Source organism: Thermothielavioides terrestris, chromosome 4, assembly GCF_000226115.1.
Source record: "Thermothielavioides terrestris NRRL 8126 chromosome 4, complete sequence".
NCBI classification, from domain to species: Eukaryota; Fungi; Ascomycota; class Sordariomycetes; order Sordariales; family Chaetomiaceae; genus Thermothielavioides; species Thermothielavioides terrestris.
Window position 1 is genome coordinate 3437352 of NC_016460.1, and position 13566 is coordinate 3450917.

Consider the following 13566-nt stretch of genomic DNA (forward strand, 5'->3'; position numbering starts at 1 on the left):
ATCGCAGTTCTGAGAGCAAGATAGGTGTCAAAATCCCAGCACCATACTTCCCACATCGTCGAGCGCGCTTCAGACTCGAGTTCTCAGTGCTAGATTCAGCTTACCTTATCTATCTATTTTCATCTTATGTCAGGCCGTACGTAGGCTGGGATAGTGGGATCTGTCTTTTCTAGCATTTAAGTCCCTTCCTTGATTGCGCATGGCTGAGGGCAGGCAAGATCAATCAGCTCCGGACGCAACGTACATACAACACTGAGCCAGGCACGGTGTTAAGTAAGGGCCGAGAGAACCAGACTAGGCGCCGCTGCCGCGCAGACGATGAACCAAAGAATGAAATAAGAAACCAGTTTCGCTACTGACTGTGTCGTCCTCATAGAGGCGTCCTAGGTAACAGAAGTGGGACAGGTCAAGACACATATGTTGGCAGGCAAGCAAGACGACTTCCCGGTAAACTATAGGCGAACCGAAGCGCCAGGCGAAGAGCCGAGGAAATAGAAAGCAGCATGCTCGTTCGTAACTAGTCGTGCTCATTGAGAGAGAACCCTGGAACATCCATCAATTACTATCAACAAACAGTTCCGAGAACGAATCCTGCAGGTACCAAAACCAGAACCATGCTGTGCCGTGCCATGCCATGCCGTGCTTCTTAGCGAGTACACTCCGTCGCCCATAGCAGGAGATCTAGTATCGCCTATCTCTACTCATATTAACAGACAGCCAACGAGAGAACTCGTCTAATAACATACGCCAGCCTCAACTCTACAATCATTCATTCAGAGGACAGATAGACGCCGCTTCTCATGCCGCCCGCTTCTCATGCCGACGGATCGTACCCTCAACTCGACAATCATTCATTCAGAGGACAGACAGACGCCCCTTTCTCATGCCGACAGACCGTACCCAGAAAGAAAAAAAAAAGCAAAAAGCAAAAAGCAAACCGTACAGCGCAGCATACCCTGTACAAACAAAAGCAGCAAACGAAGCGGGACGAAAAGAAAAGAAAAAAAGAAAAAGGAAAAAACAACAGAACCCTCATCGCTCCACATACACCGGAATACCGTACACCACGGCAGCCGCCGCCGTGACAAACCGGAACCGGCACCTATCCCTCGCCCTCGCGACCGCCTCAACAAGCGAGGCATCGCCATAACAATACCCGCACTTTCCCTTCCCCACCTCCCCCCTTCCCTTCTCCTTTTCCTTCTCCTTCTCCATAACCTTCCCTTTGCTCCCCTTCCCCCCCCCACCCCCCCCACCACCGGCCCCGACCCCCTCCCGCGCCACCATCGCCCCACTGACCGCCCCCCGCGGCAAAAGCCCCCACTCCTCCAACACCCCCGCCGCAAACCGATCGACATCGCGATCCGTGACGTCCCACAGGGTGCCGACGACGGCGGGGCAGCCGGCGAGCAGGTAATTCCAGACGGGGCCGGCGGGCTCGAAGGCGCCGGCGTGGGCGAGGGCGGCGCTGGCGCAGCCCATGAGCAGCACGGCGGCGCGGCAGCGGGGGTCGAGGCGGCGCACCGTGCGCCCGCGAATGTACTGCGCGCCGGAGCCGTGGCCGAAGTACAGCACCACGCCGGCACCAGCACCATAGCCATCGGCGGCGGCGTCGGCGTTTTCAGAGGTGTTGCCGGCGAGCGCGGCCGCGAACTCCTCCTCCGTCGGCGGGCGGCCCGTGATCTGTTTCCAGGCCGGGGAGGGCAGGTGGGTGGCGAGCGGCTGGGCGAAGGTCGACTGCGTCGAGGTCAGGTCGCCGGACGGGTTGAGGATGTAGGTGCCGCGGCTGGGGGAGACGTGGTGGCCTTCGCGGATGGGGCGGTCGGGTGATGATGAGTCGTTGGGCGGGGAGGAGGGCTGGTGGCGGTCGAGGAGGAGGCGGCGGAGGCAGGCGAGCGAGGGCACGCGCGAGACGGCGAGCCCTTGCATGCAGGGGAGGGACTCCCAGGGGAAGATGTGCAGGGCCTTGTCGAGGATGAGGATGGTGTGGGCGCTGCTGGGCGCGTCGGCGGCGGCGGCGTTCGCGGCCGCGTGGTAGGCGTGCAGGGCGTCCAGCGTGTGGACGACCATGGAGTCGAAGTCGATCTCGTCGTACGCGTTCCGCTCCCCGTGGAACTGGAGAATGTCCACGACGAAGTAGAGCAGGTCGGTCAGCTCGTCGTCGAGGTCGATATCGGGGCGGGTCGTGTCGCCCAGGCCGATGAACAGCTCGAGGACGTTCAAGTCGAGCGCGCCCTTGGGGCAGGCCTGCGCCGCCTTGGCCTTCTTCCCGCGCACTTGCCTCCGCGAGGGCAGGTGCTTGTCCAGGATGGCCAGGAAGTCCCGCTGGAACCGCTCCAGCAGGTCCGGGCGGCGGACGTGCTGGGAGAAGATGCCCTTGAAGCCGCCCAGCCAGACGTGCTCCATGTTCATGAGGAGCTCCTTCAGCCGGTCGTCCAGCGCCTCGCGCTCAGCCCACCACGCGCTCTTGGCACCCTTGACGGTCATGTCCCTCGAGTCGTGGCACGTCTTGTTGACCAGCTTGATGATCTCGAGCAGCTCGGCGCGGCCCTGCTGGAAGTCAAACACGTCGCTGTCCGCGTCGCGGGAGCTCGCGCGCTCCAGCGGCAGCCGGATGACGAAGGGGCTCTCGCCCGCCTGGAGCTTGGTGATGCAGAGGTCATGGTTGCCGTCGCTGAGCGAGATCGAGATCACGCTCCACGACTTGGGGATGATGTCGACGTAGTCCCGCTGGATCTTGTGCAGTTCGAGGGTGAATCCGAGACTCGACCGTCTGCTGGCGGCAGAGTGGAGCGCGGGCGGCCACTGCAGCCCGTCGGTTTTGGCCACCAGCTTCTCCTGCGCGACCGCCTTGCGTTCCCGCCGCCAGGTCAGATTCCGAGCGAGCTCGACCGCGTACGACGTCTGGGCCGAGTGGATGGTCGCCTTGGCCTTGGCGGAAGTTGCTGTGAGAAACAGACCGACATTCTGAAGCATGCCCGAGATCCTGTGGATCAGGCTTGAGTCGCTGCTGAGCGCTGCCACCGAGTGCGCCTCCAGGAGATAGTCGTGCGCTTCGCGCAGGTGGTCGACGTACATCCGCGGGTGCGCCTCCTTCGCCGTCTCTCGCGGGCCCGCTGGAGCGGCGCTTCGTGATTTCTTCGGCGACGGAGCCTTCGGCGGGGATGGCCGGGCTGGCGAAGCCTGGCCGGAGCCCGACAGGGCAGGAAACGAAATGGTCGAGTCCTGAATGACGGAAAATACCGGGTCGTGAGCCATCTGCTCCATGCTCATCCCCAGGAGGCACGAGGCCATGGCGACGTGCCTGGTGGGCAGGAGACCCGACGCCTTCGAGGTAGCTGTGGCTTCCGCAAGGACGGCCTGGGCTGCCGCCCACTCTTTTTGGCGCAGCATAGACACAGCTTTCTGGACGAGAATGGACGCACGGAGCTTGGCCAACTGAGCGTTTTCCACAGGCGGCGCTGGTTTCTCGGGGGCAGGAGCCGCCGATGCTTTGGCCCTCGCCGGAGCCTTGGTGGGCTTCTTCGCTGGCGCCTGTTTCGCCGCAGTCTTGCGTCCGCCTCTCGCTGGTTTCTGGGCTATGCTGAGCTTTTCCATCCTGTCTTCGATGACTGCGGTGCTGGCAGGTTGCTCAGCGGTCACTGGCTCCCGCGCGAGCGCCTCGGCGAGGGCTTCGGCTGTCTCCAGCATAGCCGCCGCCCCCTCCAAGTTGTTCTGAGAGAGATACATGGAACCGATCTGGCATGCGAGCGTCGCGCACGAATACGAGCGGTTGTCTCTGGGGAGCAGAGCGGCAGCCTGCTGCAGCATCTCGAGCGACTTCTCGGCCTTGGCTGCCTTCCAAGAGACCGACCCGATCCAGGCGGCGCACTCGGCGTTGTAAAACTCGGAACCGACCGTCCTCGCCATCTTCAGGGCCTGCTCTGCGTAGTACATGGTCTCTTGGAACATGCCTAGGTGAGCGTACAGCGAGGAGAGCCGAAACACATTGCGGTAGAGACAGTAAAAAAGCTGCCAGAACTCGGGGCCGGGGCTTTGCTGATGATGGGCTTCTCCTTGGAGGTCCACCGCCGAGACATCGGGTGTTTGACAATCAAGCTGGCTCTGCTCGGCGGTGGAAGTCGGCGCAAGCCGAGACTCCAGCTTGGCCCAATCTTGGAAGAGGGTGCGGACGCTGTCTCTCGAGTAGGCCAGAGCGTGGTGAGAGTCGCCCCGCTCCAGGGCGATGAGCGACTGCAGGTAGTAAGCGTTGGCGACGAGCCGCCGCTTTTCGGTCCTGCCACGCCTTGGGGGTGGCGTGTCGGCATCAAAGGCGAGCTCGGCCAGTGAAAGGTGCTCTTCGGCTTGCCTGAAGCTGCCGGCGGCTAGGAAATGCTCGGCAAAGGCTAGGTGGAAGGTGACGAGGGCTTCGCCACGCAGTTGATCCCCGATGAGCTCCTGCGTCTTCTGGAACACCTGCTCGGCCTTCGGCGCCAGACCGAGCTTCGTGTATTGCAAAGCAAGGCATGAGCTGTGTTGGACGACATCTTCCGTCCTTGACCCTTCCGCCAGCCGCGCGATGTCGGCCGTAAGCTCCAGGACCGTCGCTAATGTGGTGTCCCGGCCCTTCATGCGGAGAAAGTCGGCAACCGCCCGTAAGTGCTCCAGCAGCCCTGGCACGTCATCGATTGCCTTTTCTAGCGCCGCCTTGTCCTGACATGCTGTGATGATCGAGCGCCAGGAGCTAATCGACCGCTCCAGAGCGTGGCTGTCCCGGTAGGCATCGACTGCGGCAGCCAGCGAACCGTACAGAGCCTTCATGTGCTGAAGAAAGCCGGCCAGACCCGAGTCCTCGCCGAATTCGCTGCTGTCCTCGAGCTGTGCGGCATCCTTAGCGACCGATAGGAGCTCGGGCGCCCTGTCGAGGTTGCCCAGGGCCGAGCAGAGCAGGAGAAGAAGCACCCTGAGTCTCCGGATGGGGTACCGAGTGGGGATGTAGGTGCGGAGGAGTGCGTCGACAACAGGGTGCTCCAGCGTGATCTCGGCCTCCTTTGCCCCATCCGCCAGCAGAATGAACCGCAGCCGATGTTCCAGCGCGGCAGCTCTTTCGGTCTCTGGGAGATCCACTGTCCAGTCAATCCAGACCTGCTCCATTTTCGCGATTGCCAGCAGGGCACGCGAGAGGCCCTCGGCTTTTTCGCTGCTGGCCCAGGCAACGAGCGGCGACTCGGTCGCGAGGGCGGCCGCAACAGACGAAAGCACCCCGTCATCCAAAAGGCTTGTTCGAATGGCTTGGAGAGCGCCGAGTGCTTCGTCGATCCTGCCGAGGGACCGGCAAATTTCCGCCATGCGTTCCAGCTTCAGAGTGAGCTGCGCCTTCTCCCGCTCCGCGCTCGTTCGATGCTTGACGCACTCGATGGAACGGCGCAAGGCGCGGAGGGGCCCGACGTCCTTTGGATTAGTTGATTGTTGCCGGAGGCAGCTGTACTGCAAGTAGTAAAAATGCGAGATCTTTACGTGATAAGACGCCGAAGCATCGGCCGAAGCCATGCCTCCCGTGTACTCCAAGAGCGTGTTGCAATCACTGAGGATGGAGTCCATGAGCTCCCAGCCCAGCCGTGACTGCTCCAGGCAGGTCTTGATGGTCACGAATGCTGAATCGAGAATATGCCGAAGGTATTGCAACATAAGCTGGCGTCGTTGTTCGTATCGGAGGTAATCCTTGGTGCTGGCCTTGGGCCCCGGCGGCTTACCGAGCCATCGGAGGCAAAACCGCGGACACTGGAGAATGAATGTTTCCAGAAGCTCCTTGACGGTGGCCGAGGGTTGGAAGACGTTGTCCCCGTCCCGGCCGGAGCTGAGCAGGACCTGCATCGCTGATTTCCGGGCCGCGCAGATGTTGGTCAAGAGCTCGTCCAGTTCCGAAGTATCCCCCCTTAGAGGACCCTGGATGCCAGTAACAACTTCTCTGAGGAGCCGGTCATCCGACAGGTACTTTTCAGGCTGCTTCAGATGGAGGGACAGCAACTGAGCCGCAAGCGAACACGTTTTCGCAACCGATTCGACGTTGGGATCTACGGCTTCGCGGAGCTTCGTTGCCCACATCACGGCGTCCGGTATTTGTTGGGCGTCGCGTGCCAGCGTGACCAGAGTCTGGTATATTGTGGCAAGAGGGAGTTTCGAACCTTTCAGCGGGTGCAGGCCGTGGCTCTGCAGCTGCTGGGTGATCCGTCCGCAGATATCCGAGCAAAAGCGGTAGCTGGATTTGGGACTCTCGGAAGTTCGACGAACGTAGGCCCCCAGACACCTCGACAGAGTAACCATGATGTCCTTCTCGGCGTCTCCTTTATGCTTTGCCAGCCTCCACCAATGCAGTCGAACTTCTAGCGCAAGCGCCTGCAGCTCGAGCGCAGATGCGGGGGAGACGCTGAGCCGGGACTCCTGGGCTAAACTGTCGTCCTTGCTGGACACGCTCGGGGTGAGCGAGAGCAGGCATTGGGCCAAGGTCTCCATTTGGCGAGCGATCTTCCCAACATCGGCGCCGTCCTCGGCTGCCGCGGCGAGCAGCAGGCTGATCGGTGAAGAGGCCTGTTCCTGCCGCAGGTGCGGCAGTGCCGACTCGACCGCCGCGGGCTTCTTCGTCATGGCCAGCACCCGCAATGTTTGGATTTGCGTCGCGATGACCAACAGAAGCTTCTGCCCGGACGCCTTCACGCCGCTGTAGTCGAGTAGCTCTGAGAAGAGCTGGGAGGCATTTCTGGGCTCCGCATTTGTTGTCCTGGCCGGCTTCTTCAACTCGGAATCTGACGGGCACTCCAACCTCTTTTTCAGAATTCGGAGCTCCTTAATGGCCTGCTCGTGCAGGTTCAAGGATATCAGCTTCCCAACCAGCGCCGACATGCCGGATTCGAGCTGGAGCTCCGGGAGGGTGACCTTGCCCGAGGCGGGCAGCTGGCGCAAGGCGGTCAGGGCCACGCGGGCGCACTCGACCATGGCGAGGAGGTTGGTGTTGCTTGTCGTCTTGGAGGGCGACCGGGCGGATTTTGCGGCGACGGGCGTGGTGGCTTGTCGGTTGAGGGAGCGCGGCTGCATGGGGGACATCGGTGCTGAGCTTGACCGCCGGAGCGCGTTTCTTGTTGCCGTCTTCACCAGCTCATCCTCCTGCGCGGGTCGTCTGGAAGGGGTCGCCGGTGTTGTCGGAGACGGCTTCGCAGCCTCTCCGAGGACCTTGAGGGTGGCATTGACGACGTGCGTCGCGAGCGCCGCCTTCTCTCGAACGGACAAGCCATTGTCGGCAACAGCGGAACTAGAAGCGGAAGCGGAAGCGGGTTTGACGCGTTTTGACGGGACTCTCGCGACTGTGTTTGCTCGTGATCGGGAAGGATTTGCGGTCTTCGGGGCAGCGCGGGGGATGCTCTCGTCGGCGGTCGGGGACTCGTCTTTGGGTAGCAGCAGGGCCTTGAGTATGGCAGACGTCGCGGGCGAACAGGTCGCGACCGACGCGACGGCGCTGCGCACAGCGTCAGCCTGAGCGAGGGGCGTATCCATGAAGCAGGTGTTTGTTTAATGGGCTGATTCCTAATCATGCCATCGCCGTATCGAGGACAGTATCCAAAATAACAGCAAGATGCCGCGGGGGTGGCTCTCAGGGCCAGAAAGCACTGGTGGTGAGATAGAAGTTGAATCTCGAAATGCGGCCCGTACTCGGTTGTGGGTTGTGCGTCGTGCAAACCCGAAGGCGCGTCGCTTCCTCGACTTGATGGTTAACAGGGGCCCATGTTAGCAAGCGTGTATTGAGTTAAGCGCCAAATGCGGCAGTCAATCCACTTCCAGAAAAGCCAAGCGCGGTTGGCTAGGCAACGGGCTGCCTGCACTGTAGCTCGTGCCGAGACTCCACTTCTTGCAGTGGATTGCCTGCCGGAACCTCGAACACGGCAGTTGCTCGTTTCTTCGCATGTGCAAGACTTCGGCGGGTCCCGCATTTCCCCAGTTCCCCAACGACGACCATCCTCTTCAGCACTGCCAAAATCGCGGTCACCAGGTCGGCCGATATGTCGCGTGTCGTGCTCCGGCGAGCGGCTTTCGCGGCCGCATTGCGCCAGCCATTGTTCCTCGAGAGATCGTTGGGATCCCCCCTTCCCTTGAGTGTGCGCCCCATCGCTTCCGTGGCCGAGCCGTCCTTCTGGAAGTCTCTTGTGCCGAAGCCCCTGCGGTCTCGACCGGCGACCGACCCCAAAAAGAAGCGCAAAACGCAGCAGGGCTGGAACCCAGCCACGTTCTTCATCTTTATCTTTTTGTTTATTGGGTCCATGTCCATCCAGATGATCGCGCTCAAGAAGAACTTTGCGACCTTCATGCGCCAGTCCGACGTTAGGATCGGGCTGCTCCGCGAGGTGGTGGAGAAGCTGCAGAGAGGCGAGAAGGTGGATGTGGAGCAGGTCCTGGGCACGGGCGACCCTGAGAAGGAGCTGGCGTGGGAGGAAGGTTAGCAGCCACCGAGAAACGTGGTTACGGCGGACAACGCAGGAGTGCTGATGGACGCCACAGTTCTGAAAGAAATCGAGCGCGAAGAAGCGATGAAGAGCCCGCGGAAGAAGCAAGCAGAGCCGACCCCGGCGCCGAGCCCCAAGGCCGATACCGATGCTACTCCTCCGCCCCAGACAGCCAGTGCGCTGGCACAGAGCACTCTCGCTAGCAAGGGATTTTACTGAATACACACCTCCTGCGGGAGCGACGACGGGGGTACGAGGGTATCATGCATGATTCTATTGTAACATGTTCTTAAAAACTGCCGCCTCGTTCCGGTCGGGTGACGAAGTATCAGCCAGAGCGGGCGCGCTGCGGAACGCGGGCTGTCGCAGCTCGTGGACCACAGCCGGCAGTAAGCTGTCGGTGGACATCTCCACTCTCACCCCCTGGCCTCCTTTCTGGCTGGGGTCCAAGTCTGCAAAGAAGGCATCCTCGCCCCGGACGCCGCCGATATTTACAATAGCGATCGGCATCCCCCTATCTTTTGCACGCTTTGCCAGCCTCCACGCGGAATACGTCGCCAAAGACGTGGCGAGCACCAAGAGCCTCCCAGCGCCGTCGATGGCGTCTTCCGCAGCCTGCTTGACCCCGTTCGCAATGCTCTCGCCGAACATGACCACCGCGGGCTTGAGAATTCCGGCGTTGCTCGTCGGACTCCAGGCCCCGTCGCCGTCGACCTCAACCGTCCCCCTTCTCCCATCGGCCAGCATCGGCGGACTGCTCAGGCATTTCGGACACGCGGGGTACCGGAACGTCGTGTACGGCGCCTCCGGCAGCTCGACGTCGCCGTCCGGGTTCAGCCGGATGCCCCGCGCGCGCTTCTCATGCGGGTCCTCCGTCGCGAGCGCGCCGCTGGCGATCGCCTCGCGCAGGAACGCGTCCCACACCGGGTTCAGCCTTGCCAGCTCGCCCTGGAACACATCCCGGGGGAACTCGTTCCAGCACGAGGTGCACACGGTCGACCGCAGGTAGCCGTGCAGCTCGAGCGTCGGGATGTCGGGGTGCGCGCGCGGGTGGAACGAGTCCACGTTCTGGGTGATGACGCGCGACACGAGGCCGAGGCGGCCGAGGTCGCGCACGGCGTAGTGGCCGGCGTTGGGCGCCGCGCTGCGCAGCGTCGTCCAGCCCAGGAAGCTCCGGGCCCAGTAGCGCTTGCGGGCCTCGTGGCTGGCCAGGAACTCGTGGTAGTAGATGGGGCGGTACGTCTTGTTGACGCGGTAGGTGCCGTTGGCGCCGCGGTAGTCGGCCAGGCCGCTCGCCACCGAGAGGCCCGCGCCGGTGAGCACGACGGTCGACCGGGGCAGGTCCCGCGGCGGCGGGGCGTGGAAGAACTCCTGCAGGGCTGCTACGGCGCCGGGCAGGGAGCGGGCTGTGTGGGGGATCGTCGCGGGAGGAGGGAACAGCTCCGTGTAGGGAATGCGCATGAGCGGCTTGTTCATTTTTTGTGCTTCCTTTCTATGAAGTGATTCCCGTAAAATTGAATAAGTCAGTGTGTAACGGATTACCTAAGTAATCATGGATGCGTTTGCGCTGCTGTGCTGATCGTTCGCCCTTTCGCTGTTTCGGAGGTGGGCCGAGACGAACCGAAGAAGGTGCTTCGTCATCAACGGCTCCGAGAAGTGGCGGCGGCGGCCCGGGGGGTGGGTGCTCCGATGCCCCACATGACTCTCGGCTCAATTGGTTCTTGCGGTGGCAGCAATTGGAATTCTTGGACCCCTGTCCTGTCCAAAAGATTCCAACAGTGCGCCATTCAGGTCCCAGGTTCATGGAAGCATCTGTGGGAAGTGGTGCGATGTCGGGTGCTGGCGAGCCGAGCGGATGTGCCCACTAACTTACAGGGCAGCGTGCTTACCTACCCCTTACAGCCGCCGCCTGGTGACGTGCGGGCTTCACCTCAACGGCTGTTCGATTCTGTCACCCGTAGTTAAAGTTAACTAACATTATATTCTCTGGGCCTGGAAAATTCTCTGTCCTTGTTCATACCTCAGAGCACCGACTCCATGCAGACGAACGTTAACGGCCTGCGCCCCTGACGCGTCCCTTTCTGTCGCCTCAGCTGCATTTCGCAGTCTCCCCCGTTCCCGTCAACTTGAAATCTTTACCCCAATTAACTAGGTGCCCGCCGCCTTCGTTCATTTTGATGCCTCCGCTGGGGTGCAGGCGCAACCCGGGCCCTGGGCTGGCGCGGCTGCGTGCGACATCAGCCGCGTCAGGGCCCCATCCCCTCTATCCCGGCGCAGGACGGGCACGGAGCCAACCCTCCTCCTCCTCCGTATTTAGCCATTCGGGGACACCTCACCCACAACTTGCACAGCTCGATGCCGTGCGCATCTTCCAGACATTCTCTCCCTCTCGAGCATTCACAAACCGGCTGCAACGCTCGTTACATCCACCACCGCCGCCATCCGCTCTTTCTTGTTCCTCTCCGTCTGCGACGACGACAAAGACGACGAGGACGACGATAACAACAGCCACCCAGAGCTCACCTGCAAGAACGAGAACAAGGCTATTCTCCCCCCTCGGCCGCATCATGGGGACGGGGACGCAACAAACTCGGGGCCACGCCGGCCATGGCCACCACCATCACCACCATCACGACAACGTGTACCTCACCTCGCAAAACAAAAAAGACGCCGGCGTGCGCATCACGCGCATCGGCCTGTACTCCAACCTGGGCATGACCGTCGTCAAGGCCGCCGGCGGCTACGTCTTCAATTCGCAGTCGATGATCGCCGACGCGTGGCACTCGCTGACCGACCTCGCCTCCGACGTCCTGACGCTGGCCACCGTCTCGTGGAGCCTGCGCCCGCCCACCGAGAACTTCCCGCAGGGCTTCGGCAAGATCGAGAGCCTGGGCTCGCTGGGCGTGTCGAGCATGCTGCTGTTCGGCGGCCTGTTCATGTGCATGAGCAGCTGCGAGTCGCTGTACGCCCACTTCTTCCTCGACCCGGCCGCCGCCGCCGAGCTGCTCGAGCACGGCCACGGACACAGTCACGGCCACCACCACCACGGACACCTGCATGGGCACGGTGTGGGCGCCCCGAGCTTGCATGCCGCGTGGCTAGCAGCGGGGACGGTGGCAATCAAGGAGTGGCTATACCATGCTAGTAAGCGGCCTCTACGCCCGTCCTTTCCCTTTCCCTCTCCGTTCCCTTGCAACTCGCCCCTCTTCCTCCTCCACCGCCGCCCAGCTAACACGATACTTCCCTCCCAGCCATGAAAGTAGCCCGCGAGCGCAAATCTTCCGTGCTCGCGTCCAACGCGGTCCACCACCGCGTCGACTCGCTCACCGGCATCGTCGCCCTGCTGGCCATCCTCGGCGCCAACCTGCTGCACGACGCCACCTGGCTGGACCCGGTCGGCGGCCTGTTCATCTCCCTGCTGGTCATCCGCGCCGGCTTCAACAACACGCTCTCGGCGCTGTACGAGCTGGCAGACCGGTCCATCGACGCCGAGGTGCGCGCGGCCGTCTCGCGCCAGGTCGCCAAGGCGCTGGCCGACGACGTCGCGCAGGGCCGCGGCCGCGAGGTCCAGCTGCGCGACGTCACCGGCGTCAAGTCCGGCCAGAACTACCTCGTCGACCTGGAGCTGGCCGTGCCGAGCCTGTGGACGGTCGAGGACGTGCGCGGTGTCGAGGAGGCCGTGCGGACCCGCGTCGGCGCCAAGGTGCGCGGCGTGAGGAGGGTGCGCGTCAGGTTCGTGCCCAGCACGGCGGCGGCGGCCGCCGCGCCGGACCGGTTCGACGAGTTCATCCCCGCGGACGTCAGCCCGCGCTCGAGTCCCGAGCCGGAGGAGGAGAACAATGGGCTGGATCACGATCACCACGATCACCACCACGATCACCACCACCACCATCACGAGGATCGAAAGTCGAAATGAAGGCCCCGATGTCGGCTGGGCATAGCAGCCAGCCGCGCTGCATTCAGGCTTCGGTTTTTGCTTAGCTAGCCTGTATGAGGATAGCGTTGGTAAACCTCGGGACAGCGTTCCTGGACGCGGAGGGGGACTTGGTCTTCCACGCTGAAAAATTCATGTACCATAGCTTACTCCAATACCCACGAACATACCCGCCGCAGCAAGACAGCTGAGCCAGTGGCCCAACGGTTGCCACGAGTATATGGCAATTCTGATAAGATGAGGCAAAATTGTTGTCATGGTGGTTGAGACCGTGAATTAGGGTCTGATCGTGAGGTAACACCCAGGGATGTACACCGCAGCAGGCACGGGTACAAGCTCCGCCGTGATGCTCAAGATGCCCATATTCTACCGTTGATATGCCTCTGACACATGTTCCCAAAAACCACCCATCTTCAGCCGGAATCAGACACATGCAAACTCAACCTACCTTAGCAGCTAGGTAAGAAAGCAGCTTGCGCAAGCATCGCAGCGTATCATCAGTCAAACCCGCCGAGCACACATATCAACTTCCCTGCCGACATGCATCGCATCTCACGATCCCATTCTCCCTCGCAGAGAGATAGATGACTTATCCTCAAGTGTATTGCGCCCTGTAGAATAGGTGTACGGTGTAGATGATCTCAAACCCTCACAGACACCCAGATGCATATTCAAGGAAACACAAACTGGCACAACAATGCTGCGTGGTATCATCCCCCATCTCCCTCCCAGCCCCTAAGTAGAAAAAGCCATCCCATCTGCTACATCAACACTTGCCGCCGCCCCTGCATAATTAAACAAACAACCACCCACCCAGACACCGCAGAAATCAACAACCTCCCCTCAGCCATCTTTCTACACAAACGGAAAACGCAAGCAATCAAGTACGAAGCAAAGGACACATAAGTAAGGCAGGCACAATGAGAATAGCGCTCCGATCTGATGCCACTGATGCCATCCAATCCACGCCACCCCGAGATCCCCGACGCCGCCGCCCAGTCCTGCAAAACACCGCCTGCCTGCCTGCCTGCCTGCCTGTCTGCCTCGCTATGGTAAAACTAACGTATCCTGTGCGAGAGAGCCCGACTCAAGCCACACCATACCACACCATGCCATGCCATGATATGCTATGCCACCAGAACACGGGTAAAGAGACAGAAA

General features: G+C 61.5%; 4 protein-coding genes across 4 annotated transcripts; 2 read left to right on the top strand and 2 right to left on the bottom strand.

Annotated features, from left to right (window-relative positions):
* Positions 1-1032: 1032 nt before the first annotated feature.
* Positions 1033-7527, bottom strand: THITE_2146478 (uncharacterized protein; the record flags this gene model as incomplete). Its single annotated transcript, XM_003655796.1, has 1 exon — positions 1033-7527. The coding sequence occupies one exon, from the start codon at positions 7525-7527 to the stop codon at positions 1033-1035; it is 6495 nt and encodes a 2164-aa protein (XP_003655844.1).
* Positions 7528-7920: 393 nt separating this feature from the next.
* Positions 7921-8606, top strand: THITE_2119989 (uncharacterized protein). The gene has a single exon (XM_003655797.1). The coding sequence runs from the start codon at positions 8031-8033 to the stop codon at positions 8466-8468; it is 438 nt and encodes a 145-aa protein (XP_003655845.1). The 5' UTR covers positions 7921-8030; the 3' UTR covers positions 8469-8606.
* Positions 8607-8744: 138 nt separating this feature from the next.
* THITE_43883 (SIR2 family histone deacetylase-like protein) lies at positions 8745-9947 on the bottom strand (the record flags this gene model as incomplete). Its single annotated transcript, XM_003655798.1, has 1 exon — positions 8745-9947. The coding sequence occupies one exon, from the start codon at positions 9945-9947 to the stop codon at positions 8745-8747; it is 1203 nt and encodes a 400-aa protein (XP_003655846.1).
* A 600-nt stretch (positions 9948-10547) lies between these two features.
* Positions 10548-12418, top strand: THITE_2119993 (uncharacterized protein). The gene is made up of 2 exons (XM_003655799.1): positions 10548-11615; positions 11723-12418. Exons 1-2 carry the CDS (start codon positions 11039-11041, stop codon positions 12385-12387), a joined length of 1242 nt encoding a protein of 413 aa, XP_003655847.1. The 5' UTR covers positions 10548-11038; the 3' UTR covers positions 12388-12418.
* The last annotated feature ends 1148 nt before the right edge of the window (positions 12419-13566 follow it).

Coding starts and splice junctions, on each gene's coding strand:
- THITE_2119989 (XM_003655797.1), top strand. CDS start 8,031: ATGTCGCGTGTCGTGCTCCGGCGAGCGGCTTTCGCGGCCGCATTGCGC.
- THITE_2119993 (XM_003655799.1), top strand. CDS start 11,039: ATGGGGACGGGGACGCAACAAACTCGGGGCCACGCCGGCCATGGCCAC. Junction 11,616..11,722: donor GGAGTGGCTATACCATGCTA/GTAAGCGGCCTC, acceptor CTTCCCTCCCAG/CCATGAAAGTAGCCCGCGAG.